The sequence below is a fragment of the Castor canadensis genome, chromosome 19, assembly GCF_047511655.1.
Source record: "Castor canadensis chromosome 19, mCasCan1.hap1v2, whole genome shotgun sequence".
Taxonomy (NCBI): domain Eukaryota; kingdom Metazoa; phylum Chordata; class Mammalia; order Rodentia; family Castoridae; genus Castor; species Castor canadensis.
In genome coordinates this window covers 3,384,280-3,398,878 of record NC_133404.1, presented here as the reverse complement: position 1 = coordinate 3,398,878, position 14,599 = coordinate 3,384,280, and the positions used below count along the sequence as shown (strand labels likewise).

The 14,599-nt window shown below is 43.1% G+C and overlaps 1 protein-coding gene across 11 annotated transcripts in view; it reads left to right on the top strand.

Annotated features, from left to right (window-relative positions):
• The window catches only part of Parp6 (poly(ADP-ribose) polymerase family member 6), a 29,556-nt gene extending 18,200 nt beyond the window's left edge, over positions 1–11,356 (top strand). For 7 of the 11 annotated variants that reach the window (XM_074061704.1, XM_074061705.1, XM_074061706.1 and 4 more), the window contains 8 exons: positions 1,225–1,273; positions 1,523–1,635; positions 2,432–2,504; positions 3,198–3,267; positions 9,891–9,970; positions 10,355–10,418; positions 10,568–10,652; positions 10,983–11,356. In XM_074061704.1, coding sequence (XP_073917805.1) covers positions 1,225–1,273; positions 1,523–1,635; positions 2,432–2,504; positions 3,198–3,267; positions 9,891–9,970; positions 10,355–10,418; positions 10,568–10,652; positions 10,983–11,085 — 637 coding nt within the window. In that variant the 3' untranslated portion in view covers positions 11,086–11,356. Of the gene's footprint in view, positions 1–1,224; positions 1,274–1,522; positions 1,636–2,431; positions 2,505–3,197; positions 3,268–9,890; positions 9,971–10,354; positions 10,419–10,567; positions 10,653–10,982 lie in introns of those variants that run through there. The other 4 variants (XM_074061707.1, XM_020183600.2, XM_020183603.2 and 1 more) reach the window with 2 other exon arrangements.
• Positions 11,357–14,599: the final 3,243 nt, after the last annotated feature.

Sequence of the window (14,599 nt, the reverse complement as noted above, 5' to 3'; positions counted from 1 at the left end):
CTTTGACAAGAACTCAGATCTTAAAAAGAGCTCACAAATTCTGACATGATTTCTCAAGTTCTCTTTTAAGTATTCCATGTTTTGTGAAAGGTTTGTTTTCTCACTTATTTTTTGGGTGGGACTGGGGTTTGAACTCAGGGCTTCATAGTTGCAAAGCAGGCCCTGTAACATTTGAGCCACACCTCCAGTTCATTTTGTTCTAGTTTTTTTTGGAGATGGGGTCTTGCAAACTATTTGCCCAGGCTGGCCTTGAACCACAATTCTCCTGATCTTAGCTTCCCAAGTGGCTAGGATTACAGAAGTGAGCCACCAGCACCGGCAATGTTTTCTTTTTTAATTCTTTAATAAATAAAAATTACCTGTATTTGTCACGTACAACATGATATTTTGAAATATGCATACATTGTAGAGTGGCTCATTAGAGCTAATTGACATAATCATTACCTTACATAGTTATTTTTTTGTGGTGAGAATACTTAAAATCTATTCTCAGCAGTTTTCAAGAACACAATGCAGGGCCAGAAGTGTGGGTCAAGTGATAGAGCATTTACCTACCAAGTGCAAGGCCCTGAGTTCAAATCCCAGTACTGCCCTCTTTCCCCAAGAAAGAATGCAATATATTGTTACAAACTAGTCACCACCAGTAGATTTTGAGTATCTCTTCTGTGTAGGAATTAGCACTGTTGATTTCAGCTGTTTTCTGTGCATCTAGAGCGATCCATCTCTCTCTGGTATCTCCTTTCCCTGTCTCAGCTCCCTTCCCTGGAGCTATAGAATGTCTACAGCTAAGGCACTGTTACTCTTTTTCTAGCAAAGTCTTTGGGTATTCCTTACTGCCTTTCCTCATGACCTCCCTTCCTGATCTTGATTTCTGTTCTGTTCTCCTGACAGCTTTCTCCTAGCTTGCATCCCTGTTCCTTGTCAGCCTTTGATTGACATCAGTACTTCTAAGTGCAAAAGCTTCCTTCCACCCCCACCCTTTTCTTTTCATCCATTGTTTAACTCTCCAGTATCCAGGTTATCTCTGGTCAGTAGCTTCCCTTTTAAATTTTTATACGGAAGCAGTATCACTCAGAAGGACTATTCCTGTATTACTGGACATATCTCATAACTCAGCACAGGAATCTTGCTTATTCTCCTAAGATGAGAGGAAGGTTGCTTGTTCCAGAGAGCCTAACCATACACTTACTCTATCCCTTTCCTTTTTCCTCTGTTTGTTCCCAGGATCATCTCTAGCAACAGGTCACACATTGTCAAACTACCTCTCAGCAGGGTAAGTGATCATTCTCCCTCTAAACCCTTCAAATTTCTGGTGAGAGGCAGGGAGGGGTTCTATACCAGCTAACCATATTGGTCCTATATCTGCCTAGTTGGCTCTGTCCATCAGCATAATCTTTGGGCCTAAGCATTTTTCACTTGTTTGGGGGCAGTGCAAGCCTGATTTATACTCCATCCCCAACCCTTTCCCTCCCTGATCTCAATTTCTACTCTGTTTTCCTGACCCCACCCCCACCCTGGGCAGCAGCTGAAGTTCATGCACACCTCACACCAGTTCCTCCTGCTGAGCAGCCCTCCTGCCAAGGAGGCTCGGTTCCGGACCGCCAAGAAGCTCTATGGCAGCACTTTTGCCTTCCAGTGAGGAGGGTGGAGGCTGGGCAGCGGTGGGCAGGGGTGGCACTGTGGGGCCCTTGAAGTATATGAGTTTGTGTTACCCACCCACTAGTCAGCACATATTTTTATTAAATGCTATTGTGTTAGATACTGTAGAGGATGAAAAGATACATACCATATGGTCTTTATTCTCAAGCTGTTTATGATGTAGTTGAAGAGAAACAGTGTTACAAGTGAAAAGATGTGGCAAAGGAACAGATTGGAAGGAAATCCACAATTTATCCCTAAGTGTAGGAGACTGGAATGTGACTCAGTGGCAGAGCACACTTGCCTAGCATGCAAGAGGCCCAGCATTCCATCCCTAGCACCATAAGAACAGTAACAACTAAAAACCCTAATTGTAGGAGGTGAGAGAGAAGGAAAGGTATGAAAGGTAATTTAAGGGAGTGTTAGTATCCTCTTCTTAAAATACAATGTGAAGTCTGCACTGGAAACCATATTTGGGATCAGCAATAAGCTTGTTCAACTTGAGAATTTGAAATATTAGGTAATAAGCAAATGAAAATATTGAACCAGCCATTTGAGGTTTTTGGATGTGATTAGTTAAAGAGCAGAAAGAAACTAGGACTAGAAATGAATATACACACACACACATCCCTTGCATGCTTGTGAATATGTCCACATGCATGTCCGTCATCAGGTGCATCTGCGCCCATCTTCATGTCCTCTGTGGGTAAAAATGGGTGGTAGTGGCAATCTTGGAGGTGCCCCCTGGGATCCTCATGCCATGAAGAGACATGTGCTGTACCCTGCTTTACAGTGGGTCCCACATTGAGAACTGGCATTCGATCCTGCGCAATGGGCTGGTCAATGCATCCTACACCAAACTGCAGGTGAGGCTGTGCACCCTTCTCCTTTCTCTCCACCACCTTCCTGCCTGACTCATTTTTGGGAAAGGCTGCTGTTAAAGTACTCAGCTGTTTTTGCCTCGGCATCCTCAAGCCTACCCTGTTTTAAGAGCTTCCCGAGAGTGGAAGTTGGAATTGTACGTATAGAATGGATGTGGGTGTTGTATATTTGAACTTGGCCTATGCTTTTTGTTGACTTTGGGAATGGGAATGGGAATGTACCAGTTGGCAGGAGTGATTAGTTAACCTACTAGATAACAGCATTTCAGTTTTATGACTATTCAAGGAATTGGTAGAAAGAATTGTTTCCTTATCCTGAGAGACCACAGGGAGTGGAGATGATTCCTCTCCCTGACTACCGCTTCCATAGTTCCTCTGTTTTGGAGTCTGTACATGTCCAAGACCCTTGGGACAGGAGTATTGATGCTGAGAGTTTGACTTAGTGCTTTGTCACTCCCCACCCTCTAAGGCATTAGAATCTAGTATTTTGTGAGCAAGCAATTTAATCTGATCCACTTTTCAGCCAGTCAGCTTTTCAAGACTAGGTGTCTGTAGAGTTGTATGAGTGAGAAGGTAGATAGGTGGAGGGACAGAGGACTGAATAAGCCTTGTGGATGCCTAATACACAGCCATGGGAGGACCCAGGCTCATATGTTCATCCTGGTGTTTCCCTGCAAGCTGCATGGAGCAGCCTATGGCAAAGGCATCTACCTGAGCCCCATCTCCAGTATTTCCTTTGGATACTCAGGTAAGACATACTCTCTGGCTACCTTGACTCTGTTTACATTTGCATCCATTTGTGAACACATGATCTGTGCTGTCTCCTCTCCCATCCTGGGTATTTGATCTATACCAGCTCTCTCCCTCGTCATGGTTACTTAATCTCTTTCTGCTTTCTCTCGTTAGAAATTTAGATTCTTTCTGCACTAAGGCCAGTTACTGTTAACAAGAGTGGTCTTGTACATTGTAGGGACTTAGCCTTGGAAATGTGTTAAGGAATAACTGGGAAGTGAAACAAGGCCTTTGTAGATCACATTTTGATGTTGGCAATTACAAATTATGTGTGTGTATGTGTGTCTATCTGATTTATGTGTGAAGACACATGAGGGTTTGGGTCCTTGGCATTGGCTTGTACTTCTGGAGACATTGTTCTCTCTGTCAATCACCTTTTAAAATTTTAACGACCTCTAGTCATATACTATTACAATAGTCATGTTGAATGCAAGAGAAAACATTTTATTCCAAAGACATGAATGAGATCTAGAGTCTAGTGAGGGGACGAGTGCAGCATTGTCTAGCTCAGACAAGAAGTCTGACATGGAATTCTCTGTTTTCCAGTGTCTGTCTTTTCAGTCTGCTTTTGTTCTTGTTCAGTGTAGTCTCTGTATAAGGGATGGCTCCCATGATGGTACATGTCTGCTCTATGAAGGCGCTTGTGCTCAGTTCTTTATAGATTATTGTTTAGTACTTTGAAGTAATTGTAGCCATTATAAAGATAATAAACTTATGGCCAGAATCACAGAACTAGAAAACTTTAACAAGCTACGTATGGTGGCACATGCCTGTGATCCCAGCTACTTAGAAGGCTGAAACAGGAGGATGATGAGTTCAAGGTCAGCCTGGGCAACTAAAACCATGTCTTAAAATAAAATACAGGGTTTTTTTGTTTGTTTGGTTGGTTGGTTGGTTTTTAGTGGTACCCAGAGCCTTGTGTTTGCTGTGCAGGCACTCTTCCACTTGAGCAGTGTCCCCAGCCCTTTGAAATAAAATTTAAAAAAATTCAGAAGTAGAATTCTTCCCTAGAGTGTGTGAGGCCCTGGGGTCAATCTCTGGAAACACACACAAAAAAACAAAACAAAACAAAATATCTTCTCTAACAAAGGAGAACAAAGGAGATGATGTTGATAAAAACCAAAAAACCAAAATCATTGAAATAATTCAGATAAAATAGGGTAGGACCAAAACAGCCAAAAGGTGACTCTCCTAAAGGACTAACAAGTCAGGCGCTCATGGTTCATGCCTGTAATCCTAGCTACTTGAGAGGCTGAGATTGGAAGGATCATGGCTTGAGGTTCACAAAACCCTGTCTCAACAGAAAAAGCTGAGCATGGTGGCATGCACCTATCATCCCAGCAATGGTGGGAAACACTGAATAGGATTTTCTGGGCAAAAAGTGAGACCCCCCCCCCCCCCGCCAGTCTCCAAAATAACTACAGTGAAAGGGCCAGAAGTGTGGCTCAAGTGGTAGAGGTCTTATTTAACAAATGTGAAGCCCTGAGTTCAAACCCCAGTACTGCAACAACAACAAAAACAAAACACGCACATACATACATACCTGGGTTAGATTAAGAAGAAAGGGACAGAAACAAGTATCGTGGAAAAAAAAAGGCAACATTATCACAAATATGCCAAAATTTTATTATTTATTTATTTGGTAGTGGGACTTGAATTCATGGCTAGACAGGCACCAATATGCCAGAATTTTAAAAGCTAATAAAAAAAACTGTAAATTTCATGCCAATGATTTGAAAACTTTGACAAAGGTCATAGAAAAATATATCTTAATAGAAAAAATTTTAAAAACCTTCAAATGAAATTAAAAACCTGATGGCCATAAAAACTGTAAAGGAAATTGAAATTGTTTAAAAATTGTCCACAAACAAAACAAACCAACCAAACCCAGATAGTATTTTTTATTTTTGTTTGTTGGTGCTGGGGATAGAACCAGGGTCTGGAGCAGGCTAGGCCAACACTCTGCCACTGTGCATTCCTAAGCCTGCAGGTTGTTTTATAAGTGAGTCTCAGACTTTCAGCAAGCAAGTTGCTTACAGAATCCTCTAGGGAGTAGAAAAAGATGGAATTAGAAATCATAAAAATTGGTAAATTTGACTATTGAAACCAAAAACCTCCATGCAAGCCAGGCAACGTGGCTCATGCCTGTAATCTTACTCAGGAGGCAGACATCAGGAAGATCACAGTTTGAGTTTGAGATCAGTTTTGGCACAGTTCACAAGACCCCATCTCAACCAAAAAAGCTTGGTTATGGTGGCATGTGCTGTCATCCCAGCTAACAGGAAGTGTAAATAGGAGGATTGTGGTCCAGGCAGGCCAAGGCATAAATGTGAAATCCTATTAGAAAAATAGCTAAAGCAAAAAAGGCAGGGGTATTGCTGAATGGGTGGAGTGCCTACCTAACAATCTTAAGGCTCTGAGTTCAAATCCCAGTATCAACCCCGCCCCGCAACCCCCCCAAAAAAGACCAGAAACCCTCCATTCATCAGAAAACACCTTAAAGAAAGTGGAAAGAGCCAGGTGGCTCAAGCCTGTAATCCTAGCCACTCAATAGGCTCAGAGGATCAGGGCAAGTTTGTAAGACTCATCTTAACCAATAATGGAGGGGCTTGGTGGTGTACATCTGTCATCCCAACTATGTGGCCAGTCTGGGCATAAAATGAGACCCTATCTCAAAAAAATGAAAAAATTTTAAGAAAAGTAAAAAGGGCTGGGGACTGTGGCTCAAGTGGTAGAGCACCTGCCTTGTAAGTACGAGGTCCTGAGTTCAAACCCTAATACTGTCAAAAAAATTGAAAAAATTGTAAAGATGGAAAGACAAGCTACAAACCAGGAAAAGACACTTGCATCACATATAACCACAAAAGATTAGAATAAAAATGTGTTAATTAATAAGAAAAAGATGCCTATTGAAAAAACAGGCAAATGACATTTCACTGAGGAAATCACCAAAATATGAAAAGTTGCTCAATCTGTAGAGGGAAGTGAAATCAAAACCAAAGTGATTATCATTTAGTGCAGTCTCTGTGTGGATTGGCAAAAATTAAGAAATCTGAAGGGCTTGAATATGTGCTTTCCTACTACCATGTGCAAGGCTCTGGGTTCCATCCCTAGCACCAAAAAGGGAGGGAAAAAAAAGATGTAATAGATAGACAAAAATTGTACATATTTAGCTGTGTGTGGTGATGAACACCTATAAACCCAGCACATGGGAGTCTGAAGCAGGAGGATTGTAAGTCCGAGGCCAGCCTGGACTATGTAGTGAGATCCTATCTTAAAGAAGAAAGACATCTGATCCTACCTCTGATTGTACCAAATGTTGTAAGTTAGCACAATCTCCTTTGCTGCCTGTGGGGATAAAATTGGTATAACAATGGAAGAACAATTTGAAGTTCTTTCCTAAAGCTGGAGTTTATCATGTGACCCACCACTTTGATTCCTGTACATGGACATTCAGAGATGTGCACAGAAATGATCACAGAGAGACTGCTTGCAATAGCAGCTCCCTGGAAGCACCTTAGAAGCTCCTCATGAGAATAATGGATTATACATTTTGATGCAGTCTCGCAATTCAGCAGTGAAAATGAACATCAGTGATATGCAATAACATAGAAAAATTTTGTAAGATCGTTGACTATAAAAAGGAAAGTTCCAGAAGACTATAAACTGTATGCCTTTCTTATATTATTCAAAAGCAAACAAAAATACTGTTATAGGGTGTGTGTTTGTGGTAAAACTAAATAAAAAAGAAAAAAAATACAAAGGACTAATAACCCTGAGCTGAGAATGCAGGCCAGTGGTAGAGCACATGAGGCCTGGGCTCAAGTTTCAGCAAAATAATAGCCCAGATTTCAGGGCCCTTTTAGATATGTCACTTTGACTCGTAATTGGATTTAATCTCTAGGTATTTATTGTCCTATTTTAAAATGGTAATGCATCATGAAATAAACGTTAGGATTAATCCATACAGGGCATTGCCCAGGACGCTTTCTGGATGTGCGAATGAATCTTACTCTGTTTCATGTCCAAGGAGTGAGAATGTCTTCTGGAAAGTTTTGTTTTTTCAAGATTCCTCAGTTTTTAATCTTTGCGCCAGTCTGACCAGTCCTGTGATTAAGCTCTTATTTCCCAAGTAAAGAGATTCTCCTGGCTTTTCATGTCATAAGACCTGTCCTTCATACTGCCCCCCTGAATTCCCTCCCTTTCCTTCTCCCTACCAGCCTTTGTTCACACTGAGTGCCGAGTACCCTTAGCAACCAGATGGAGTACCCTTAGCAACCAGATGGAGCCAATTTGCCGATGACATAAAAACATCATAGGACACTGTCCCTCTCCCTCACAGGGTGATAATTACAGACCCAAACTATGGTATGATTTTTATGATTGGAGTTACAGATCATCTAGTTCATTTCCTTACTACTTTTACAAATAAGAAAGCCAGTGCACAAAATGTTAAATGACTTTCTCAAGGTCACAATGCTGTGAGTTAATGGAGGTAGGACTGGAGTCCAGTCTCCTCCTAACTTCCAGGCCAGAATCTCTGTGTAACATTGGGTGGGATGTGCCCAAATGTCCCACTCACTGTAGTTACTCTGGCATTTGACCAGCTATCTTTTTTTTTCTTTCTTTTTCTTTTTGCGGGATTGAGGCTTGAACTCGGGGCCTTCACCTTGAACCACTCCACCAGTCCTCTTTTTGTGAAGAGTTTTTCAAGATAGTGTCTTGAGAACTATTTGCCTTGGCTGGCTTCGAACCGCAATCCTCTTGCTCTCTGCCTCCTGAGTAGCTAGGATTACAGGTGTGAGCCACCCACCGGTATCCAGTGCCCAGCTATCTTTAATGTTACCTTTTGTACTAGTCTGCTCTGGTTTTCAGGTTTTCCTTAGGGTAACTTTAGCTTGGTCAGTGTAAATAGAGAGCATCCATTTGACCAGTGGAGCCACTGATGACTTAGCCAAAGTACGCCAGTCGAAATGAGAGATGTTGAGAAAGGAGTTGGTGAATTCCATCTGTTTTGTTTAGTCCTGCTTAGAGACTCCTAACTGGATATAAAGTATCCAGAAATTTCTTACAACCACCATGTTCTCAGGGTCCAAGGACATGACAGAAAGGTCAGCATGGATAGGACAGCGTAGCAGGATTGTGACGGAACGAGAATGAGATTTGAGTTATGTCACAAGTGCCATCTCTTAAGACCCACCACAGAAATCAGATTATTCTTTTTCTCCTGTCTGCCACTCTGGAGTAGAACCCAAGTGGGAATTTCTCTTTCAATCTTGTCATTGAAATACCCTTACTGAGAAGGTCCTGATGTTTGAATGCAGAGCTGAACCTTGTAAAAGATGATGGAAAAGGTGGAAACAGGGCTGTGGAGTGTCTGTCCCATAAGAGGAAGGAGTTGACGGCTCATGCTGAGAGGCTGTCATTGCCCTGCGTTTTGTTTAGGTCATGAATCTGCATGAGACTTCAGTGTGCGTGCAGGATGAGTTGACAGTCTGGACAGTGAAGAATGTCAGTCTGATGGTTATCACCCCTACCTCTACAGTAAGGCTATCACAAAATCAAGAATTGAAGCAACATGGAGCTAGTAATAGAAGGTTTTGGGGGTAGAATAGTGAGACAGGCGATCTCTCTCTGGGTCACAAACTGATAAGCTAAGCCTGTGATAAAGCTCAATAGAGACTGAAGCCCTTGGGCCACAAAGAATTGGGAGTTAGGGACTGTTCGATATCTAAAGAAAAATCCAGATAAGTCTATAAATATTAATAACGGGCTCTGCAGCACATGGGGTAAAGATGACTTAGATAAGGTGGACATTATCAAAGACTTTCTAAAGGAAGTCTTTCTAAAGGAGGTAGGATTCCTGATTGCTGTGGAGAATTATTTGTCACAGAAGTGCTCTGCTTTCTTCTTTTCTCCCAAATGACTGGTCAAACTCTTATATGTAACCTCAAGACTAGAGCATATCTGACTTGCTCTGCTTGCCTTCTCTCAGCCTGTCATGTGATCCCTAGGTATAGACGTCTCTTCCTGGCTCATATCACCTGTCACTCCCCTATGTTAGAATCATTCGTGGTCCCCTGCTGTTCTAAGGCTAAACTCTAGTTCCCTTAACATATCCTACAAGGCCTGCTTGATCTGATGGTCCTAACTTGCTTCCTTTACATTATTTCTTGACACTCCTCTGTACTGTGTACTGTGTACATTCAAGCTTTCTATATTCTACTACTTCTGCCTACTTCCCCTCTTTCTGTTAACTAACTTTTCTATCACGAAGCTCGGAAACCTTGCCGCATCTGGTTGCCTTCTTCAGACTCCTGGCTCATTCCCTCCTCTGGTTCACACAGTGCTCTATAATCTCCTTTTTGTGACCCTTACCATACTATGTTGTAATTACCTGTTCCTTGTCTATAATCTGCCCGCACAGACTAAATTCTGTGCGGTCAGATATTTTGTTTGTCATATCTACTACTCTATTGCCAAGTGTCTCTAGTTCAGTGTCTAGCACATAGTGGACACTTCAGTAAAATATTTGATTAAGAAATGGCTGAATGAACTGAATTTGTTGTCCTGTGACAGGAATGGGAAAAGGACAGCACAGGATGCCCTCTAAGGATGAACTGGTCCAGAGATACAACAGGATGAATACCATCCCACAGGTATTATGTGTTGGCCCTGCTTTTAGGCAGTGCCCTTCCTTGGGGACTAGTTCAGGCTACAAAGATGGGTGGAGAAACAGTGGGGCTGGGGGGATTTGTGGATCATTTAAGGGAATCAGATTTGTCCTAAGATGAACACACTTCCAAAGTCATATGTGGTCTCATAAAATATGAAAGCAGAGACTGAATGTAGATGAAAATGTAAAGATGGAAGCTGTGGTGCCATCAAGCTGATATGGGCAAGCAAATGTTTGGAGGGTATCTGGGAGATTAGGAGATCCCTGATTCCCACCCCCATCATCACCAGCTAACCAGCCTTTTTAGAGAAAGCTCTAATAGTCTAGTCTGTCTGACTCTGCTCTCCTTTGCTTCCTTCTCTTTCAGACCCGATCCATTCAGTCAAGGTTCCTGCAGAGTCGGAATCTAAACTGTATAGCACTTTGTGAAGGTGGGTAGCTCATCAATTCCCTGTTCTTTTGGGATCCCCAACCTTTATTTCTGATGCATCTTTGACACAGAATGTTCAAGCATCATGTCTTTCCTCCCCTGCCTGGACTCTGTGTCTTCAGCATTATATCTGTGTCCCCTCCACCCCAGTGATCACATCTAAGGACCTCCAGAAGCATGGGAACATCTGGGTGTGCCCTGTGTCCGACCATGTCTGCACACGGTTCTTCTTTGTGTAAGTCTAAGAGGTACCCTGGGGATTACTTGAGGAGTGAGGGGAGTGGTGTGTGACTATTGGAATAGGCCGTTGCTGTTAGTTGAGCTGTGACCCTGCTGTCTGAGTAGAGCTGGCACTGGGACTTCCTTCTTGGAGGGTGAAGATGAGATCAGATCATTGGAATCTGTTTAGAGGAAACCAGATAAGCTAGTCCCATCCACCATGAGAACAGCGAGAAAGGCTTTGACTTTTGGGATGTGGTGGCCACATCTAAAATTAAGTTTGACTGGTTGACATTACTCTGGTGGTGGTGTCCCTCTGTGCTTATGCTTGCCCTGTCTTTGGCAGATATGAGGATGGTCAGGTGGGCGATGCCAACATTAATACTCAGGACCCCAAGATACAGAAGGAAATCATGCGTGTGATCGGAACTCAGGTTTACACAAACTGAGGGGGCCCCAGCCCTCGTGCCACCCTGTTCCCCCAGGATCCATCTGCCCTCATAAAAGGGCTCAGGAGCAGCAGGTGAGACTGCCCTGAGGAATCAAGGGGCCATTACCAAGGGGCAGGAAAAGGATAGAAGAGGCGGCCTTCATGGTGGAGACTGACCAGGATCCACTCCACATTTGGATGGCCCAGACTGACTCCAACCCTTGATTTGCCCAGTTGTCTTCACCCTGTTTGTAAATAAAACAATAAAATGGAAGGTGCTGTGGACTGGATATGATCACTGTGGTCTGACTAGCCTTGGTCCAGCACCTATCCGAAGGCCCCTGATGTGGGTGGGGTGGGGGTGGTGTGTCCTGAGAATTGGGACTGTTTGTGCTGCATGGAGTCAAAGCTGAGTCCATTTAGTGTTGTATTCTACAAGTCTGCCAGTATTTTTATCAAAAGAGTGGATAAAGCAAGGAAATGGATCACTAATGAAGATGAAACAAACTGGGAATAAAGAGACCAGGAATGACTTTAGTTGAGATTGAAAAGGGCCTTTGAGGCCAGAGTAACTGATGCACAGACCCTGCCCAGTCACCTTTGCTCTCTGTCTCAGTCTGGGCCCCTGTTCTCTTCCTCCTCTGAGTTTTTTCCTTGGGACAAGTGAAGTAAGTGGAGAGGTGGCAGGTGCAGAAGTTGGGTTGATCTCTATGTTGAAATCCTTAAAGAAAAGCCAGCTGAGATTAGTAGTGGGACTGTCCATGGGGGGCACACTAGAACTCACTGAAAGAGTTAAGTGTTCTGAGACCACCGCCTTCCTTCACAACTTGGCTAACCTTGGAGATTTGGGGTTTTGTTTCATTAAGGGAGACTGCTGGCCTTTCAGGTTGTATTCCCAAATCCTTGGTTAGTTCTAAGCAGAGCTGAAATATGTTCAACATTTCTAAATGTTTTATGAAATAGTAAAGAACAAAAATAGGAATATAAGCACAGAAAATACCAAAATATATTAAATGCTTGGCTTTTCAAGAGAAAGTTTCTAAAATTCTTTTGTAGCTCTTGATTTACAAAGCCTGCTCTAGCTGTTGCTTTCACTCTACATTAGAGGTACCTTCTTGCCAACCGAGATACTTTACCCTGTTTTGTAGTTCTGACCTGTTTTAACATGGAATACCATTCTCAGGGTTCATACCTGTAAAAGCTGTTTCTTAACCTCCTTTACACTTTAATCATGTCCAGAACATTTCTTACTGACTGCAGTGGTGTACATCTGTAGTCCCAGCTACTCTGGAAGCTGAGATGGGAAGATTGCTTGAGCCCAGGAGTTAAAGACCAGCCTGGGCAACATGGAAAGACCGCCCCCCCCATCTCAAAAAAAAAAAAGAAAAAAGAAAAAAGAGTAGTGCATTCTGACACTACAATTATAGGAGAAATACCTCTTCAAGTAAATGATCCTATCAGTGAGCTCACTACAATTTGAAATGCCTGCCTATGGGAGAACCTTTGCACCCCATCTGGACTATTAGAGATGGCCAACACTTTTTAGTTCTTACTAAGTTCAGCGGTACTGGGTATTTTGCTAGCCCTGTGTGTTTCTCGTGTCTGGCATCACTGTGAGCTCTCTACTTGTCTTGATTCATAACTCTCACAAGCCTATGAAATGAGAGCTGCTACTCCTACTTTGTAGACAAGGAAACAGGCACAGAGGGAAAGTAATTTGCCATATTCCATAGCTAGTGGCAGAAACCTGACTCAGGCACTTATGTTCTGCTTCTATACTTACAACCTTTAAGCTTTACCTGACAGCAAAACTGAAAGACCCTCATTAGCTAGGCACCAGTGGCTCACTCTTGTAATCCTAGCCTAGCAAGCCTGAGGACCTGAGTTCAAACCCCAGTGCTGGGAAAAAAAAAAAAAGACAAATTTGTTTTCTTTGGAGGTCTTAAATAAATAATGTATCTAGACTCTCACAGCTGGCTAGTGGGAATGCCGGGTTTTTAAAACCTTGGCTCTTAACCTCTTACTTCCCTTGAGAGTCAAACAGCTTTCTTGGTTTTCTAGGTGGACCTAAACGTGTGGCTTCTCACATGGTATGGCAACATTTGTGTTTAAGTTCAGAAATTGTTAATAGATTTTTTTGGTTGTAAGCATTTGAACACCTGACCTGGCAAGGATGATGGAATGAAAAGGAAAGAACAGTAGTGTATATTACCAGAAAACTCAAACCTAAAAAAACACATCATAATGGTCTTCCCTGCCAATATAATGACATTATATACACTATTTCATAGTGCTCCACAGAAAAGCAGCTTTGAGAAATTTTTAAGCCACAGATAATCACATCTGATAAAGTTGGAAACATGAGGTAAAACAAATCTAATTTAAACCCAGGGAAACTTGCTAAGTAGGACCCTGAGTTTCTGGGACAGATTCCTTCCCCAGCCTTGAGGGGGACTGGCAGAGAGCTAATCTTGTCCCCAGCCCAGGCCTGCCTACCTTGGAGGTAGGGGACCTAAGGTCTGTATAGGCCAGGTGTGAGCTACAAGACATCATCCTTCACAGAGTCAAGGCTCTTCTAAACACTGCACTCACAGTCACAGTGGCCCACCTTTCATATAGTCCTGGGCCCAAGGCACGTCACTTCATTTAGACTTGGACATGCTTGGTTAGGGATAGGGTTGGAAAAGAGCTCCATGTTCCTCAGTTCCGGCTGGAGAGTAAATGACCAATTTCTGGACTGGGATCCCCCAAACTCCTTGGGTTTAACCTTCCCTTCCCTACATTCCTGGTAATTTTCCACACAGGCTGGGTGTGGCCATGACTCAGTTGTGGTGAGGATGTGGCTGTCCAATGGGGAGGAGCCTTCTGCCTTTCATTCTAGTGGGGAGAGGGAGAGGCATGTGGTGCTGAGTCATTGCTGCGTTACTTCCCAGCTTCTTACAGGATGATTCTGGATGGAGGTTTGGGGATATCTTGGCCTCTGGGACCAATCTTGGGGTGGGGAGAGCTTCATGGGTCACACAATTACCCTGAAGCCCTCCACCCTCCAGGAATGAGAGAAGACCAGCTCAATTCCTTGAAACAGCATCAGCCTCTCTGGAACTCAGGGTTTTCCACAAATTAAGGTTAGACCACTCTACTCCATCCCCGCATGGGGCCAGAGGTGCCACCCTTTAAGGTAAAGTGTTGCCTACAAAAATGACTTTACCTGGAAGAGGACCCAGTCCCCTTAGTCCTAGCTGTCTTTTGTGTCAGGTAACTGGCAGCCAGTGTGCCAAGAAAGACACATGGGTGGAGGGCATGTCTAAGGAAAAAGCAGACTTTAAACTGCAGCAGGACTTAAGGGGGGCATTGATCACTGTTCATTGAGGTCTTCCCTGGTTTCTAAATCTTTACTGACTTTCCCATCTCATCCCACACCTCGGGTGTCAGGATCCTTCAGTATGCCCTCTCTTGGGATGAAAGTGACAGTGTACCCAGACAGATTATTTTGGCAGATGGTGTCTGTTTACAATTCCTCTTGCATTCTAGGC